Here is a 17,185-nt window from a genome sequence, read left to right on the forward strand (position 1 = left end):
GCATGGGCACCCGTGCCCTTGGCACACCCGAGGTGGCACACCCCGCCTGCGTGGCCTGCTGCTCTAGGACGGGTGTAGGGCGTGGCCCCGGGGAGGAGGGTGCAGTGGACGGGCCCCCGCATGAAGGGAGGGGGGCATCCGGCTGGCCTTGTGGGCGCAGGAGTTCAGATCGTCCCAAGGCACCGCGGTGGGGCATGGGCTAGCGGGCCTGGGGCTACCGCGCGGGGGGCGGTCTGGGGACGACGACGTGGTTTCTTCGCCTTCGGCCGAGCTCGCTGCCCGACCCCTCGCTGCGCCCCGCCTCTCCGTGCGCGTCCCCGGGGCTTCGCGGAGGCGGGCGGAGATGAGGCAAGCGGCTCCTGGCGGCGGCTCCTGGCGGCGGCTCCCGCGCGCCGGAAGTGACGTCACGCGGGAGAGCGTGTCCTCGGAAGTAGCCACTGCGCAGGCTCGCCGCAGACGGGGCGGCTGGGCGGGTCGCGCGGCCATTTCCGCTTCCGGTCCGTCGCCTCCTTTGGTTGCTTCCCGTCCGCTCGGCGGCTCCCCTCCCCCGGCCGGCTCTCCGCGCCCCTCCCGGGCGCCGGGGCGGCGGGGCCGTCGGCGTGCGGCCCTCCGTGCGTCCGCGCGTGCGCCCGAGCGCGGCTCCGCGTCCGCCGTTCGCGGCTCGGCGTGCGCCCCGCGACACCGAGGCCGAGCGGGGGCAGGGGGCTGCCCGCCATGACCCCCTGGAGCGCGGCGTGAGGGGGCCGAGGTGAGCGCGGGCCGGGGCGCGGCGGGCGGGCGCGCTCGGGCGTCTCCGCGGCCTTTGTGTGTCTGCTCCCGGCCGGCCTGGGCCGCCCGCGGCTTTCCGTCTCTCCCGCGTCTGCCTGTGTCTGTGTGTCAGCGCCGCTGCCTCCCGCGGGCCTCGCTTGTGCTCGTGTCCGTGTCTGTTTCGGCGTTTTTGCAAAGCATTTGTCTCCGTGTGTCTGTCCCGGTCTCGTTCTGCCTTTCTGTCACGTTTTGGCGTCTGAGGGTCAGGATTAATGTTGGTGTCTCCGTTCGCCAGGTGTCTCTAGTCTCTGTGCATCTCTCCCCACCGTCTTCCCATCTCATTTTTGTCCTGGTACCTGTGTCCTCCAAGCCCGAGTCCCTCTCCGCGGGTCTGTCGCTTGGTCTAGGGTCTGCCCCTTCCCCCAGGTTCTTGAGTTAGTTTTGGTGAAGAACCCGGCTCTGGAATCAGAGGCCCACTTTTTGCGAGCCTGTAAGATTTGTCAGGTGATTTATCACCAAACCTTAGTTTCCTAGTCTTTAAAATTAGTGTGTTTATGTGTCCTGCGTAATAGGGCAGCTTTGCCTAATAACGGAGGTGATGCTTTTAAGTGCCTAACCGTGGCGCGTAGTAACTGCTGGGAGCTCTGGTTTCCATTATTATTTGTAGATTTTTTTGCTCCACACAGGTGACGTTTGATATCGTTTGATATCTGATTACCCTTTGGAGAATTTTGCCGTATGATTTGTCTTTTATTCGATCTAGTAATTCTCTTTGGGCTAAGCAATTTTGAAAAATGTAGGCTTGTTTTAAGCAGTATCTGTGAAGTTTTAGTTTTGCTGTGAAGATTGAATATATCTTCTAATGCCCGTTAATATAAACACACGATGTTAAGATAGCACATTTTCTGATGGCCACCCTTTTGGAAATAGGTCTGTTTTTTTCTCTGACAATAATAGTAGCCAACGTTATTGAACTACTACCCACGGGGCACAGTGCCAAGAACTTTATGTATCCATTGTATTTAATCAACAGTTCTGCCGGGTGGAATCTTTTCCTTCATTTCAGAGTTGAGCACACTGAATCTCAAGGAGGCCAGAATTTGGACCCAGAGTTCGTGTTCTTCTCCATTTTTCTTGTCTCTTACTTCCCTGTCCCAGGTTACTGCCGCTTTTCGTTTCAGGGTCTCCGTCTTTTCTCGTTGCCCGCCTGCCTCACTCTCTTCCCATGTTTCTTTATCTGTTTCTCGTGTCTTTGTCTGCCGAGCTTTCTTTGTGCCTCTTTTTCTTCTTCTCTCTCTTTCCCTTTCTTTTCAGTCTCCTGCTGTTAGGTGTCAGATCAGCTCTTCGTCTTAGTGTGTCTGGCTGGGTCTGTCTTGGCACCCTGGCCACCCCTTTTCAGCTGTTCACATCTGTCTCCAAGTGCCTGCTCTCCTGTGTTCAAGGCAGGGGCCAGCCGCCTCCCCTGGGACTCAGGTTGTAGGCGATCTCCGTAGGTCTCTGCCTGTGGCTAGCATGCTGGAAAGGTTGTGGACGGTGTGGTCAGAGCCTGCTCTGCAGCCGGGCTTCTCCGGAGGTGAGGCCTGTGCCTTGGGTTCCTCCCCTGTGAGGTGTTTGTGAGTCACGGCGCCATGGGGATGAACGGAGTTACCGTGTGTAAGGCACTCGAGCACGCCTGGCACCGGGCAAGGGCTGTGTGAGTGCTTGCTGTGACGGGCCTCACTGGCCTGATCCCCTTCTCCTCTTTTGTTTCTTTCCCATCACTCTCCTCTGGGCACAGGTTAACTTAAAAGAGAATGTTCTGGAGCCCAAGGTGGCCTGGGGTGGAGTCTGCGCCGCCGTGCCTAGCGTGTGACCTTGGCTGGGTTGTTTCACCTACTGTGAGCCCCTGCTTCCTCAGCTGTCAGAACCCCGCCCGCAGTGTTAAGTGAGATAATGGATGTCTCGTGCTCCAGGAGTGCCTGGCACGAAGCTGGGGCCTAGCCAGCGGGCTTGTTCCTTATCTCTCCTCCCGAGCCTCCCCGTTGGGACACCTCGCCCCCCGGCATACCCCCTCCTGTCTGTCGCTGCTCCCTCTGTCGGCCTCCTCCCTGTGTGTCCCTGTTCCTGCAGGGGGTTCTGCCCACCTCACCCCGGCTCCAGAGGTCTTTCCTGCCCTCCCTCCTTCCCTTCCTTCCTGCACGGCTTATTGAATGGCTCTTCCGGGTCAGCTCCTCTGATGGGAAAAGCCACGTCCAGACAAACGTGGTCTCTGCCCCCATGGGGCTCTCAGGGCGGCCTCAGCCACAGAGTCAGACAAACGAGTAGAAAATCACCAGGGCGAGTGAGCCTACCGACGAGGCCCCCTGGGGAATGGTGGCTGTGGTGTTGGGGTGGGGTGTTCCAGCGGCGCCCGCCGCTGACTGCGAGGACCTCGTGAGGGGAGGAAGAGCAGGGTGACTGTCTCATGACACCACCCACGTGGATAGCGCGCTTCCTGCGCCGCAGCCTCCCTCCAGTTTTCTGGACTCCGAATGAAGCCCCATCTCACAGAGGAGAAAACTGCGGTGCGGGAAGTGCCAGGCGAGGAAGTGTTGACTGGGGCGTGCCTCCTTCAGGCCTGCGGCCTGCCACTGCACGTTCTGCCTCGCTGAGCCTGGCAGGAAGGAGCTGGGCTCGACTGAGGAGCTGAAAGGCGGCTGGGGTGACGAAGGCAGAGGTTAACCAGGGCCAGAGCCTCGCAGGCCGCAGTGGGGACCTGGGCCTCCACCCCGCGGGCAGCGGGGAGCCGGGTGGCCGCAGATCCCGCTTGTGTTCCCAAAGGTTCTCTCCTTTCCCCAGATGCGGTGACCTGCCAGTGCCTGCCGCGGCCTCCCTCCTCCCGCCGCCCCGTCTCTGCACGCTCCGGGGGGCCCGCCCCCCTCCCCACCGCCAGCCACCATGTCGACCTCCTCACTGCGGCGCCAGATGAAGAACATCGTCCACAACTACTCGGAGGCCGAGATCAAGGTTCGAGAGGCCACGAGCAACGACCCCTGGGGCCCGTCCAGCTCCCTCATGTCTGAGATTGCCGACCTCACCTACAACGTCGTCGCCTTCTCGGAGATCATGAGCATGATCTGGAAGCGGCTCAACGACCACGGCAAGAACTGGCGGCACGTCTACAAGGTCAGTGCGGGGCGCAGAGCTGGGTGGGGGCGTGCCCACGAAGGGGCGCCCAGAGTCGCGCCGCCTTCCTGGTTTCCATGAGGAGCTGGAGTTCTGTGTCTTTACGTAATTTATGTAAATCTCTTTCTTGTTCAGTGAAGGCAGCAAAGAATTTTGGGCCTTGTGGTTTTTGAAGAAGCGGCACATTCTCAAGACTGATCCACTTAGAAGGCCTAAGTGGGTGCCCAGTGTCCGCCCCTCCCTCAGAGGCGGCCGTGTCCCCAGCTTCTGTCCTCTGTGGTGATCTGTGCGTGGAGGTCCAGGCAGGTGGGCAGCTCCGGGGAGTTTTGGGGGCCACGGACTGGCTCTGTATCCTCGTTGCAGCGGTGGTCCCGTGGCCGTATGCAGTTACCAGAACGCAAAGCAACGTGTAAGGAACAGTGAATTTTACCGTGTGTAAGTCACACCCTACTTTTAAAAAGGAAAACAAGCATATGTGTCAGGGATCATTTCTCATCAGGACAACAAAGATTTGTCACTCTTTCTTTTTTTTTAAACAATTTCCTGTCTCTTGTCTGGGTTGATCATAATTGACGTAGTCAGCTACCTGGTGCTGGATTTTTAAGTTGTTTGCAATGTTCTGCTTTTACAAACAAGACAGCCATGAATGTCCGTGTACGTTTGCCATTTTCCAGAACTGGAATTTCTGGGCATGTGCCTGTGCCATTTTGATAAATGTGGCTAAAGTGCCCCCAGTGATACACGCACACGCCCTGATCCAGTGAACAGACGGAAGGACAGCCCACAGGCTTTGGGTAAAGGGAACTCAGCTGCAGGCAGCGCTCAGTGGGTGGGTTTCTCGTTTGACTGCTGTTCTGGGGACCTGGGGCCTGGCGTCCCAAGGTAGGTCAAGAAGTGGTAAAGGGAGCTTCCCTGGTGGCGCAGTGGTTGAGAGTCTGCCTGCCGATGCAGGGGACACGGGTTCGTGCCCCGGTCCAGGAAGATCCCACATGCCGCGGAGCGGCTGGGCCCGTGAGCCATGGCCGCGGAGCCTGCGCGTCCGGAGCCTGTGCTCCACAACGGGAGAGGCCACAACAGTGAGAGGCCCGTGTATCGCAAAAAAAAAAAAAAAAAAAAAAAGAAGTGGTAAAGGGCCTGGGCTAGGGCAGGTGGCGAGGCCCCACCCCCAGCACTGCGGCCTCAGGCCAGTCCCGGGACCTCCCTCTGTGGGAGAGTCCGACTCTTGGGGCCCAGGGGTGTTGGTGAGTCCATTTGTCGCTGTTCTTTCGGTAAAATGGCAGTTGAGGGCCTGCTCTGTATGTGGCGGTGGGCAAGATGGGTGAGGCCCCTGGCCTCGTGGACGCGGACTGGAGCATGTCTGTCCTCTGGAGTCTGGGGTGGGTCCCCGGGGGTTCCAGGACGAGGAGCCTGAGGCCTGGAGAGGTGGCGCCGCTTACGTTCCAGCCGGGATCTGAGGCCCGTTTGCTCTGGCTCCTTTCCACGCTCCTCCCTACAAGCCACGCTTGGGTCTTGGATTCAATTGAGTCATTTCTTGTGAAGGGAAAGGGTGGGGGAGCTGGGGAGCCTTTGCGTGAGGTCGGGGGGAGGGGGCCGGGCCGGTGTGTGAGGGGAGGTGAGTCCTGAGGCCACAGGTGGCAGGTTTTTTGTGACCGGTGCCTGTGGGCGGAGAGCAGCAGTGGTTATTCTTCCAAGTGAGGGAACTGAGGCGCAGAGGTTCAGGGCCGCCCTCGCCGTGGTGGGGCTGAGAGGGGCGTCCCCGAGCCCACCCTCCTGACTCCGGGTTGTGTCACCTGACTTCGCTGAGGAGTGCAGGGTCTCAGTCTTTATTTTTGAAAATAGGGCTCAGTAAACTACAGCCCACGTGTCACACCTGGTCCTCCGCCTATGTTTGTAAGTAAAGCTTTCTCACACGTGGCCTGGTGCAGGGCTGAGCTCTCAGGACCGGGAGTGCACGCCTGAAATGCTGGCGGGTTTATCACCCGGCCCTTTACAGAGAAAGCTTGCTGACCCCTGTTGAAGCTGATGCTCGTGTTCTGGTGGCCCGGGACATCCTGGACCAGGCCGTTTTGGAAACCTGTGATGTCTTCCATCGAGGCGCATGTTCTGAGTTCACAGCCCAGCTGGCTCTTAGGTGTGTGCACCCCTTTGTAGCCACTGCCCAGGTGGAGATAGGGTATGTGTCCCCAGGAGGCACCGTGCCCGGCCTTCCGTCTGCCGAGATTGTTCCAGGCGTGGAGTCCTGTGGCCTGTGACCCTTGGTGCCTGTTGTCTTTTGTCTTTGTTCGCCGTCACGTGTGGGGGGTTGACGTGTGGAGCAGCCACTCATTCGTGTCCGTGGCTGTGTGGGGGGGCTCCTGTCATATGAACACACCACGGCTCGTACATGTGTTTTTCCCCCCTGTGGGGTGTTTGGGTTATTTCCATGTTCATAGTCTTTAAACTGCAGTTCCAAAGTCCCCAGAGCTCTGAAAACGAAAGTTTTCAAAAGTCATTTGGCACCAAGGCCCCATCTGGACTGGGGTGAGGTTGTTTATCCGGCATTTGAGGGTCCCACAGAGTGCGACCGTTGGTGTCACCCTCCTCTGGGGGACTTCTGTTACAAGTGGTGTGTGCAGTCTTTTTTTTTTTTTTTTTTTGCGGTACGCGGGCCTCTCACTGTTGTGGCCTCTCCCGCTGCAGAGCACAGGCTCCGGATACGCAGGCTCAGTGGCCATGGCTCACGGGCCCAGCCGCTCCGCGGCATGTGGGATCTTCCCGGACCGGGGCACGAACCCGTGTCCCCTGCATCGGCAGGCGGACTCTCAACCACTGCGCCACCAGGGAAGCCCTGTGTGCAGTCTTTATGGCGTGAACCCGGGAAAATTCTGAATTCCCAAGCACCGTTGGCCCAGGAGTTCCGGAGCCTTCCACACGCGGAGGTGGTTTTACTTCTTTCCATTCTCCTCTAAGGCGTAAACATCTCTCGGTCAGTTAAAGACTAACCTCTAATTACAGAGGTGAATAGTGTCAACACACCTTCAGGGCCCATGCCAGATACAGGTCAGGCTCCCTGGGGAGGCTGGGGAGCTGTGACCCTGGCGGACGCTGCCGTTCAGACGGCTTCCCGGGTGGCCTGCCCCGCCCTCTCTGTTTCGTTCTGCTCTAGACCTAGGAGCCCTGGGTGGGTCTGGGAACCCTGGGAGGCCCCTGGTGTCACCTGCAAAATCTAAGGTGTGCCCCTTTCCTGAGGACAGTGGCCATGGCCTCCCACAGAGCCTGAAAGGGGCCAGGATCCCTCGCCTCACTCCCCAGACCGCCTGGAGTCCAGGCTCTGCAGACCACAAAGGCCTTGCCTGGGGTGGGGAGTAGGGGGTATTTTCCATTAAACCTTGCTGAAAAGGGAATTTGTTCCCATGTCATAAAACGCAGAAGATCCCAAAGGGTGTTCCCTCCTCCCTGCCGGCGTGGCCCTCCCTCAGAGCGCCCAGGCCTGGACGGGCCCTGCCGGCACGGCACGGGGTCTCCCTCCTCCACCATTGTCTTCAGATTGCGCCGGGGCGGTGTGAAACTTTATGCTTGGGATGACACTTTGCAGACTCACAGGGTGCCAGAGAAAGCGGGTGGGTGCGTCGTGCACTGGGCACCCTGAGCGGGACCTAACAAGCTGCCTTCCAGCCATGCGACCTTAGATCTTCGTTTTAATGAACAGAGCAGCGTCTGCACCGCTCGCTTGGCGATCCCCACGCGGGCTGCGGTGATGCACTGGCCGTCTCCCCTTTCCGGGTGTTTATTGAGATATGCGTAGGTCACGTGACACACAGTTCACCCTTTTAAAGTGCACAGCTTGGTGGCGTTAAGCACATTCACGATGTTGTGCAGCCATCACCCCACCTAGTTCCAGAATGTTTTCGTCCCCCCAGACAGAAGGGGGGATCTCCCGATTCCACTGAGAGTCCCCCTCAAGTCCCCGGGCCCAGTTTGTGGGTTTGCCCGCCCGTACATCTCCTGTGAGTGGACTCTCACACACTCTGCTCTTTGGGGCCTGGCTTCGGCCACCCCACGTGGTGTTTTCAAGGCCCATCCCGGTGGCAGCTCGTGCCGCGGAGGGCGTGGGTGGGCTGGGCCTCGGGTGACGGTGCGTCCCCCCCTGCAGGCCATGACGCTGATGGAGTACCTCATCAAGACGGGCTCGGAGCGCGTGTCGCAGCAGTGCAAGGAGAACATGTACGCCGTGCAGACGCTGAAGGACTTCCAGTACGTGGACCGCGACGGCAAGGACCAGGGTGTGAACGTGCGCGAGAAGGCCAAGCAGCTGGTGGCCCTGCTGCGCGACGAGGACCGGCTGCGGGAGGAGCGTGCCCACGCGCTCAAGACCAAGGAGAAGCTGGCGCAGACCGCCACGGGTGAGCCAGGGTGTCCGGGCCCGTCCGCCGCCTGCGCCCTTCACCTGCGTGCTCCCTCCGGTCTGTCTGGGGGCAGCCCGTGCCCGAGAGGGAGCGCGCGGTCTGCAGGAGGTTGCTGCCACCATGGGAGCTGTGCTCAGGCAGAGGGCAGGGGGCTGAGGCCCTAGGTGGCTGCACAGGACGGAGGAGGGCCAGAGCGGTGGCGAGGGGGACTCGGCTGGAGTTGGAGGAAGTGTAGGTGCTGGGTGGCGACCAGCGATGAGGAGCACGAGGTGAAGGGGCGTCCTCCACGGTGGGAGGTCCAGCTGTGTCAGGAAGCTTTCAGTTTTATACGTGGGTGTGCAGATCCTGAGTGCTCCTGGGAAAGACCTTTTATGCTGGGACCGGGTGGGTGTCAAAGGTAGAGACATTCCCCAAGTGGTGTCGTGAGCGCAGGTGGAAGCTGTCTGCGCGTTTGAAGCGGGAAGGGTAGAGATGGGAGCAATGCCGAGAGGTGGGCCCGGCAGCTCTCGGATGGGGGTGGGGTGGGGCTGGGGGGCTGGGGAGGCGGGACCTTGTAGGAGGCCAGAGCAGTTTCCAGGTGATGGAGGTGGCGTCTTGGTAGGGTGGTCAGGATGGAGAGGCAACGTGCGCTGGTGAGCGCTTCCTGGCCGGCAGGAGCGAGCCTGGCCCGTTGGGGGAAGGCTGGGCGCTCCCTCCCGTCTGGGCCCATGTCTTCTCTCCGTCCTTTCCTCATCCGCCCCTTGTCCCGGGATGGGGCTGGGGCCAGGTGTGCAGGCCGCTCCTCCCCCAGCATCCAGCCGAGGGCCCCAGCCCTGGAGACCGAGGCTCCAGGCTCCCCACTGGGGGCTGTTGGGAGCTTTCCCGCCTGGGGACCAGGGAGGAAGGCCCTCCGTCCCCCTGGGGCCTGAGATGGGGCCCCGAGACAGGCCACAAGGCACCTCTGACCCTGTGCAGGAACTTAGCTCACAGGCTCAGAGGTTCCCCAGGGCCCGCCCTCTTTATCAGCAGACTTTCGTCCTGCGCCACCAGGGCTGTCCTTCCTTGACCCCGTCCTTCCTGCAGGTGGGGCCGCCGCACCCCTCCGTGGGTTTGCGTGCACACCACACCCCCTCCCTGACCGTGGAGCCTGGGGTCTGGGTCCCACTAGGGCTCCTGGGGGAGGGAGGCCAGGCCCGAGGGGAGTTGGGGGGTTTCAGACTCTGCCAGCCTGGCTGCCTGGGCCGTGGGGTCCCCTCTTCCGTCTGGGCCTCAGCGCCTGTGTCCCCTCAGCCTCCTCCGCAGCCGTGGGCGCTGGGCCCCCGCCCGAGGCAGAGCAGGCCTGGCCGCAGAGCAGCGGGGAGGAGGAGCTGCAGCTCCAGCTGGCCCTGGCCATGAGCAAGGAGGAGGCTGACCAGGTACGGCCGGGCGGCGGGGGCGCGGGGCCGACTGCCGTCCTGCCGTCCACCTCCACGCCGCGCCCTCAGCCCCCGCCCGCCCGTCCTCCCCCGGTCTCTCTGCTCTTCTCACCGTCTGCCCCGTCTTTCCCCGCTCCCTTTCCTCTCCGGGTGCTTGGCCTTCCTGGCCCTGCCCAGCCCGGCTCCCACCCACACCCCAGGCTCGTCTCTCTGCTGTTCTTCACCAGTTTGGGGACTGTGTCTGTGTGTCTCTTGCTGTGTCCGAGCCTGGCTCTCTGTCTCCATCCTTGTGTGTGCACGTCTCTCTCTCCCCGCCTCTGGGCCCCACCTGTCTCCCCCAGCCCCTCACACTCTCTCTCCCCCAGCCCCCGTCCTGCGGCCCCGAGGATGACGTCCAGCTCCAGCTGGCCCTTAGTTTGAGCCGTGAGGAGCACGATAAGGTCAGAGCAGCCTCCCCACCCCGAGGCTCCCCTGAGACCCTCCCCAGGTCCCAGCCTCCTCTCACCTTGAAGGGCCCCACCCCCACACGTTCGTGCTGCAGCGTTTTCAGTGGGACCTTGTGTCTAATGGGTCCCCGGAAGGATACCCGGCACATGACGCAGATGCCTTGTGGCTGCTCGGGGTGGTGAGGGTGCCCATCTCTCTCTCCGTCACAGCCCAGGGCTCCACCACCTTCACCCCTTGCAGAAAACACCCGGAGTCAGGCGCCCCGTGCTTCCCCAGCCTGTTAGAGCAGCCCGGCCCGGCCCGGCCCGTCCTGTCCCCTGCACGGCACCCTCCCGTCATCGTCCCCCCCGCCCCAGCCTGAGACCCCGTGTCCCACCCCATCCCACACATCGTCCGCATCCCATTTTAATTTTCAGTCGCCATTGTCTGGGTGGGAGGGTTCGGGGCTGTCCGTTTCGGGGTGGGGGGTGGTGGGAAGTGCAGTGTCAGCCCCGTTGCTCGGAGTCTGACCCCTCGCCTGCCTGCTGCTTCCGGCCGGAATAGGAGGAACGGATCCGCCGTGGGGACGACCTGCGGCTGCAGATGGCCATAGAGGAGAGCAAGAGGGAGACGGTGGGCCAGGAGGAGGTGAGTGTGGGCGCCGGGCCTGGGGGGGCGCCGGGCCTGGGGGGACGGGCGGGCTGGCGGGAGAGCGCGTCCAGGCCGGCCTTGGCCAGAGGCCTCATCAGTGTCCGATGCAGCCCAGGAGGGTCTCGGCCCTGCCCCGCCTGCTCTGCCCCTGGGAAGGGGTGTGCAGGGTCTGTGGGGGCACCTCCCATCCAGAGCGAGCTGGGCTACCCCCGGGACGCGTGTGGGGAGCTGTGGGTGCGGGGCCCAGGGCGGCGGCGGCGGCGGCCCTTGTCCTCACTCCGTCGTGGACCGGTCAGCGGCCTGGGCTGGGTGGGAAGCGGGTGTGTGGTGTTGCAGGGCCAGCCGACTGCTGTGCAGAGAGTGGACGGAGGGGCTAGGGTGCGAGGAGGGCCGGGGCGGGTGGGGAGGTGGACGGGGTGGAGCGTTGCAGACGAACAAGCAGCTGGGCGTCTGCCCCTGCTCCCGTCCTCTGGGCGCTCGGAGGTCCCCTGGCGGTAGGTCCGCCTCACCTCGACGCCCGGCTCCCACTGCCCCTCCTGCTGCGTGGCTGTCCTGTCTCCCCGGCGTCCTCGCTCTGGGTCGGGGTCGGCCCCACTCCCCCTTGTCTCTCTGTCTCTTTTTTCCCTGCAGTCGTCCCTCATGGACCTTGCTGACGTCTTCACGGCTCCGGCTGCTCCGCAGGCCGCGGATCCCTGGGGGGGCCCAGGGCCCATGGCTGCTGCCCTCCCCGCGGCGGCCCCCACCTCGGACCCTTGGGGGGGCCCCGCTGTGCCTCCTGCTGCTGATCCCTGGGGTGGGCCGGCTCCTACACCCTCCTCCGGGGACCCCTGGAGGCCTGCTGCCCCCGCGGGGCCCCCGGTTGACCCTTGGGGTGGGACCGCGGCGCCTGCGGCTGGAGAAGGACCTACCCCCGACCCGTGGGGGAGCTCAGACGGTGAGTGCCCACTGCCTCCCTGGCCCTGTGTGTGGCGTGCAGTCGTGGCGTGCAGTCCTGGGGTGCCCTGGGGGGTGGGTGCCCAGCGGCTGCGGGGGCTGGAGGAGGCGGGGTGGGAGGCTGGGTGAGGCACGCACGAGGCCCCTCACCCCACCCTGGCCAGGGGCCTCTCGGGGGTTTTCTGGAGGCCTCAAGGCTGAGGAGGGCTTTGCCAGAAAGGGGCGTCTGGCAGTGTGAGTCGCAGGGCTGGAGGGTGGGGACGCGGGGAGGGGCCAGCTGGGGAGGGGCCTGAAGCCTCGGGGCTGCCTGGCTTTGGGGGGCGGGGTGGGCTGCCAGCCCCTCACCTGCTTTCTTCCTCACGCAGGCGGGGCCCCGGTCGGCGGACCCCCAGGCTCCGATCCCTGGGCCCCGGCCCCGGCCTTCTCAGACCCTTGGGGGGGTTCCCGTACCAAGCCCAGCGCCAATGGCACCGCAGGTACTGGGGGGTGGCCCGGGGGGGCTGGGCCTCGAGTGTGGGAGGAGTCACGTCGCCTGGGCCCCTGGGGAAGCTGAGGGCACACCCTGACCCCACAGCGGTCGGGGGGTTTGACACGGAGCCCGACGAGTTCTCCGACTTCGAGCGACTGCGCACAGCCCTGCCGGCCTCTGGGAGCAGCACGGGTGAGTGTCCCCCCCAAGCCCAGGAGGCCTGTCCTCCAGGCTGGGCGGCCGCCTGAGGGTTGAGACGCAGCAGGATGGCTGCAGCCCCCAGGTGGGCCCGGCCCCCAGGGCTCTTGTAACAGCGTGACTGAGGTGGAGCTGGTCGTCCACCCATTGTAAAGAGGAACTTCTTACTTTGTTTTCAAATAACTTCAGACTTAGAGAAGAGGTGCAAAAATCGTGCAGAGAATTCCCTTTCTCCAGTTTCCCCCAGTGCTGCCCTCTGGCCCCCTGGAATGTTTCTTGGAGTGCGGTGCAGCCTCTGGGGGCTACCGGGCGGCGTGGCGCCTGGACTGGCCTGATGGCCGCCCCTCCCTATGGGGACCGCACGCCTTTCCTCACCTGCCCACTGGCGTCCTGGGGCCCGGGGCACGGGCGTTTGTGCACCCCTCTTCCTGGAGATCCGAGGGCCTGTCTTCCGGCCAGAGTCCGGGCTGGCCCTGTGTCTGCAGGTTGTCCCTGGGCTTGTCCTTGAGGTGAGACCCCGAGTCTGTGTGGTGTTGGGGGCTCTCTTCATGGTGGCCGCCTCCCCGCCCTGGGTAACATTCTGTCTGGTCCCTGGTTTCTCTGCGTCTTTGAGGGCAGCAGGCTTTCTGGAGGGAGCCGGCCTGGCAGCAGGGCCTCTCCCCGCCCAGGCTGACCGTAGGTTGCCATCCAGTCTGCAGCTCTCACTCTTCCAGGCTTCTCTTCAGCTACATGTGTGCATGTCTTTCAGTATCAGACGGGGTTCTTAAATCTTAAAGAAACAAAAAAATCAGGCCTCACGCTAACGGCACATCACCCAGTCTCCTGGGACGGTGGGCGCCTGCCACTGCCCCCCCCACGCGTCCCCTCCGGGCAGTCGTGACCCGTCGTGTGAGCTTCCCGAAAGCGGTGCTGCTCTGCTGTCACCCGCCGGGGTCGGTCCCTGACCTGGAGGCTGTCAGAGGGTGGTCCTCCCGGCCTGGCCTCTTGGCCTCACACCCGCGTGGTTTGGCTCTGGGGCCGCCTCCTCAGGGTCCCCACGGCGGCCTCCCCCCTGAGCCCCCCCTCTGCGGCCCCTTTTAGGGGAGCTGGAGCTGCTCGCCGGAGAGGTGCCCGCTCGCAGTCCCGGTGCCTTTGACATGAGCGGGGTCGGGGGCTCTCTGGCCGAGGCTGTGGGGAGCCCCCCGCCTGCAGCCGCCCCGACGCCCACGCCGCCCACGCGGAAGACCCCTGAGTCGTTCCTGGGGCCCAATGCCGCCCTCGTGGACCTGGACTCGCTGGTGAGCCGGCCAGGCCCCACGCCGCCAGGAGCCAAGGCCTCCAACCCCTTCCTGCCGAGCGGTGAGTGTGGCCCGGGAGCAGGGGTGCTGGCCCGCCCGGCAGACCCCTGACTCGACTCCGCTCCCTGTCCTCTCCCCCTGCAGGAGGCCCGGCCACCGGCCCCTCCATCACCAACCCCTTCCAGCCCGCGCCCCCCGCGACACTCACCCTGAACCAGCTCCGGCTCAGCCCCGTGCCCCCGGTCGCTGGAGCACCACCGACGTACATCTCTCCCCTTGGCGGGGGCCCTGGCCTGCCCCCCATGATGCCCCAGGGACCCCCGGCCCCCAACACTAATCCCTTCCTCCTATAATCCAGGGCGGGAGGGGGCTTCCCCCATTCCTGCTCCCTGGGCGACCAGTGTTGTGAGTGCATGTGAAGCGGGGGACCCCTGCCCCCACCCCAGTGTCCTTCCCCCTCCTGGGGCCCACTCACACTACACCATCCCCCCCATCCCCGACCCTGCCTCCCCGGAGAGAAACTGGACCTGGGGATGGGGAGGGGTGCGGCCGAAGGGGGACCCCTGCCCACGGCATTAGAAGGGAGAGGGACAGCGGGGGTCCCCCACCCATCTCCCTCCCACCTCCTGACTGGCCCCTCAATCAGTGTTTGAGCCTCCTCGTCCCCTCATGCACCCCCCGGTGAATCCTTGGTGATGATTTTGGCAACTCCGGGAATAAATGGCAATTCTTATGGGCACGGTGCCCCCACATTCTCATTCATGGCTCCTCTGACCCCTTCACCTGGGGCACCCAGGGCTCCGAACCCATTGGCCTCCTGGGGGCAGTTGGGAGCCGGCGCCTCGTGGAAGCCTTGATTGCCCTGACCCTCTGGGTGCCGCTGGGTTCTATGCTGGGGGTAGGAGGGGGCACTGAGTCCTGGTGGAGCTGTGGCCCACTCAGGGCCAGACAGTCACCCTAAAGGGGGTCAGGAGTCCCTCTGGAGAGCTGACGGGGCCCTGGGCTGTGCCAGCGGACAGCACGTTGAGGTTGGGGTCCAGGACTCATGAGTTGTCGGTGAGGACGGGGAGTTCTTACTGAGGTGGCACACTCTTGACACACCTCAGACACGCTCCAGCCGTCCTGTGCCCAGCGTGGCACCGCTGGAGACGCGCATCGGCTGCTGCTGGCTGAGCTCGGAGACCACAGGTGCTTCTTGCCTGCTGTTCTCTAGGCTGGGCCCCGGGGGTCTGCAGGCCAGCCGGCAAGGTGAAGCCACTGTCGGCCCCAGGAACAGCGAGCGTCGCCTGGTCCAGGCCCCGCAGCCCCGCAGCCCCGCGGTCCCGGCTGGGTGATGGGGACCCCACGTGGGCTCCCTCCACACTCGTGGGGTCAGGTCCCCGCCCCGGTTTGTCCCGAAGTGATTCCTTTTAACAGCTGGCTCAGGGGCCCGGGGGGGCTCCATCCCATGGGCTGGGCACCCCGAGATCAACTGGCCTTTGTTCTTCCCCAGGAGGTGTTCTGGCCTGGGGTGCGCGAGGGCACAGGTGCATGCAGACCACCAGGGGCCGGAGGGTGTGCCCAGGCTGGCCTGCACTGACCTGCCTCCAGTGGTGCCCACTTCCCACGGTGTGGGGGGGGGACTGGGGAGCCTCAGACACGGCTGTGGCACGGTGGCCCCGATGGGTCCTAGAACAGGAGCGAGTGTACAGGTCAGAGGCGGGGGTTAGGATCAGTGGCCCTGGACTGGTCAGGCCAGGCTCCCTCCTGCGCACTTGCGGTGATTGGAGTTTTGTGGGGTCCGGATAGATGGAAGAGGGGACCACCACCCTTCCCCAAGGAGGACGGGGCCCAGGGAACTCGGTCCAGTCGGTTGGTTCAGGACTCAAGATGCTGTGTCTCTTGGGCTTACGGGGTGTGGGGGGCGGGCTCCTGGCCACCTGGACTGTGGGAGTGGGGAGGTGGCCCGGGGGCGCGGTGGGGCAGTTGCCAAGGGCAGGGGTACCATCCTTGGGGGTACCTGATCCCTGCTCCTGACTCTCGGGCTCTTGAGCCCTCCTGTTCCAGCCCCTGGGGTCCCCGAGGACCCTCCCCCTCCAGACACGAGCCAGACCCTCTGTTTCACTGGACGTGTTGCCGCAGAGCCTGCCCGCCACCTCTTAAAAAATGCAGAGGAAGGCGATGATGGGAATGTGGGACTTCAGTTTAAAACGCTAGTGGAAGGGTTAAAGGTTAGAGACTGCAGTCTTTCTGGCCGTTTCCTTATTTGTCAAAACAAGAGGAGAAACCACCACAACCCCGTCAGCCACGTGCCCATGAGGCATCACCACCTCCCGGACGTCCTTTCCATTCCTTACAGCGTGAAGCTCACAGGAGCTCCAGAACCTTGGGTCTCCTCGTGTATCACGCTTTCCAGAGTGTCCCGGCCACCATCTCTCAGGGGGAGCTGCCGCCTGAGGGCGCCCGCCCCGAAGGCCCGAGCTCTTGGTCTGTAGTGGCCCGTCCCTTCCTGGTGGTTCACGCCCGCTGCCCGGGCCGTTGTGCGTGCGCCTCCGACCGGGCGTCTCTGTCCAGGGGGTTGAAGGGACAAGCCCCCGCCCAGGGCTCTTCTGGTTTAGGGTCAGGGAGCGGCTTGTGGGCCTGTGGCCAGCAGGTGGCGCCAGAGACCGAGGGCGGCGGGCGCGGGGGGGGCGACGCTGGGCAGCTGGGCGCCAGCGCTGGACACGCTTTCTCTCCCAGGCCCCCTGGTCCACCTGCACGTACGCCCTCAGCTCGTCCCCACACTCACCTGCACCCTCCCTCTCACCTGCCCCTGCAGATGCCCCCTTCTCACGCATGTGCACGTCCGTACTGACCGCCCTGCGCTGCACAAGCTCACAGGGTTTCAGTCCCACCCCGTCTTAATTTTTCTCACACGGAAACTCCAATTCAGGCCCAGACTCGGCCTCAGCCAGACTCTGCCTTTGCCCCATGTTTCCTTTAAAGCAGAAATACTTTTCTTCAGAACGGTCTGCTCTCTGCAGAACGCCCGTCCGTCTCCTGCCACACTGGAACCAACGCCCTCATTCCTGCTTTCAGTCGGTGTAACCAGCCCTTTTCTGTGCGGGAGTGAAACCCACACACGTCAGCTGATGCCCCAATTCAGGGGTCACCGCCCTGTGCTCGAGGGTGGGAAGGGACGCGCACTGTAAGTAAAGTTTTACTGGCATGAAGCCACACCCGTGGTCTAGGGCGGCTTCTGCATACAAAGGCAGCGTTAAATAGGCGTCATAGAGACCCTCCGGCCTAAAGTATTTACTACCTGACTCAGAAAAAGCTTGCTCCCAGCAACTCCTTGTACTTTGCGGGAATTCTAGTGCCCGCCAACCATACCAGCTGAAAGCCCGCAGGGTCCCCAACCCCCGGGACAACCATAGGTTTCCCGAGAGCTTTTCAGCAAGTTCTTTTTGCTGTCTTTCGTCTCCTACTGAGTGTGTCTTCCTGCTCTTAATTCTACTTCTAGGGCGAATTCTTTGTTTCATCCACGTCAGTTTACTTCTGTTCGAACACTTATAATTTCCAAGAGTACTATTTAACATTTGC

General features: G+C 63.3%; 1 protein-coding gene across 3 annotated transcripts; it reads left to right on the forward strand.

Annotated features, from left to right (window-relative positions):
* The first annotated feature begins 578 nt into the window (after positions 1 to 578).
* Positions 579 to 14,363, forward strand: EPN1 (epsin 1). 3 transcript variants are annotated; one of them, XM_079724261.1, is made up of 11 exons: positions 579 to 748; positions 3,565 to 3,891; positions 8,024 to 8,273; positions 9,546 to 9,670; positions 10,036 to 10,110; positions 10,661 to 10,744; positions 11,378 to 11,681; positions 12,046 to 12,156; positions 12,255 to 12,341; positions 13,428 to 13,685; positions 13,769 to 14,363. In XM_079724261.1, the coding sequence occupies exons 2-11, from the start codon at positions 3,664 to 3,666 to the stop codon at positions 13,975 to 13,977; spliced, it is 1,731 nt and encodes a 576-aa protein (XP_079580387.1). In that variant the 5' UTR covers positions 579 to 748; positions 3,565 to 3,663; the 3' UTR covers positions 13,978 to 14,363. The 3 variants fall into 3 exon arrangements, with proteins under 3 accessions (XP_079580387.1, XP_079580388.1, XP_079580389.1); XM_079724262.1 differs by lacking the exon at positions 10,036 to 10,110; XM_079724263.1 differs by lacking the exons at positions 579 to 748; positions 3,565 to 3,891 and adding an exon at positions 4,306 to 4,326.
* Positions 14,364 to 17,185: the final 2,822 nt, after the last annotated feature.

This window comes from Hyperoodon ampullatus (assembly GCF_949752795.1).
Source record: "Hyperoodon ampullatus genome assembly, chromosome: 18".
In the NCBI taxonomy this organism is placed as follows: Eukaryota; Metazoa; Chordata; class Mammalia; order Artiodactyla; family Ziphiidae; genus Hyperoodon; species Hyperoodon ampullatus.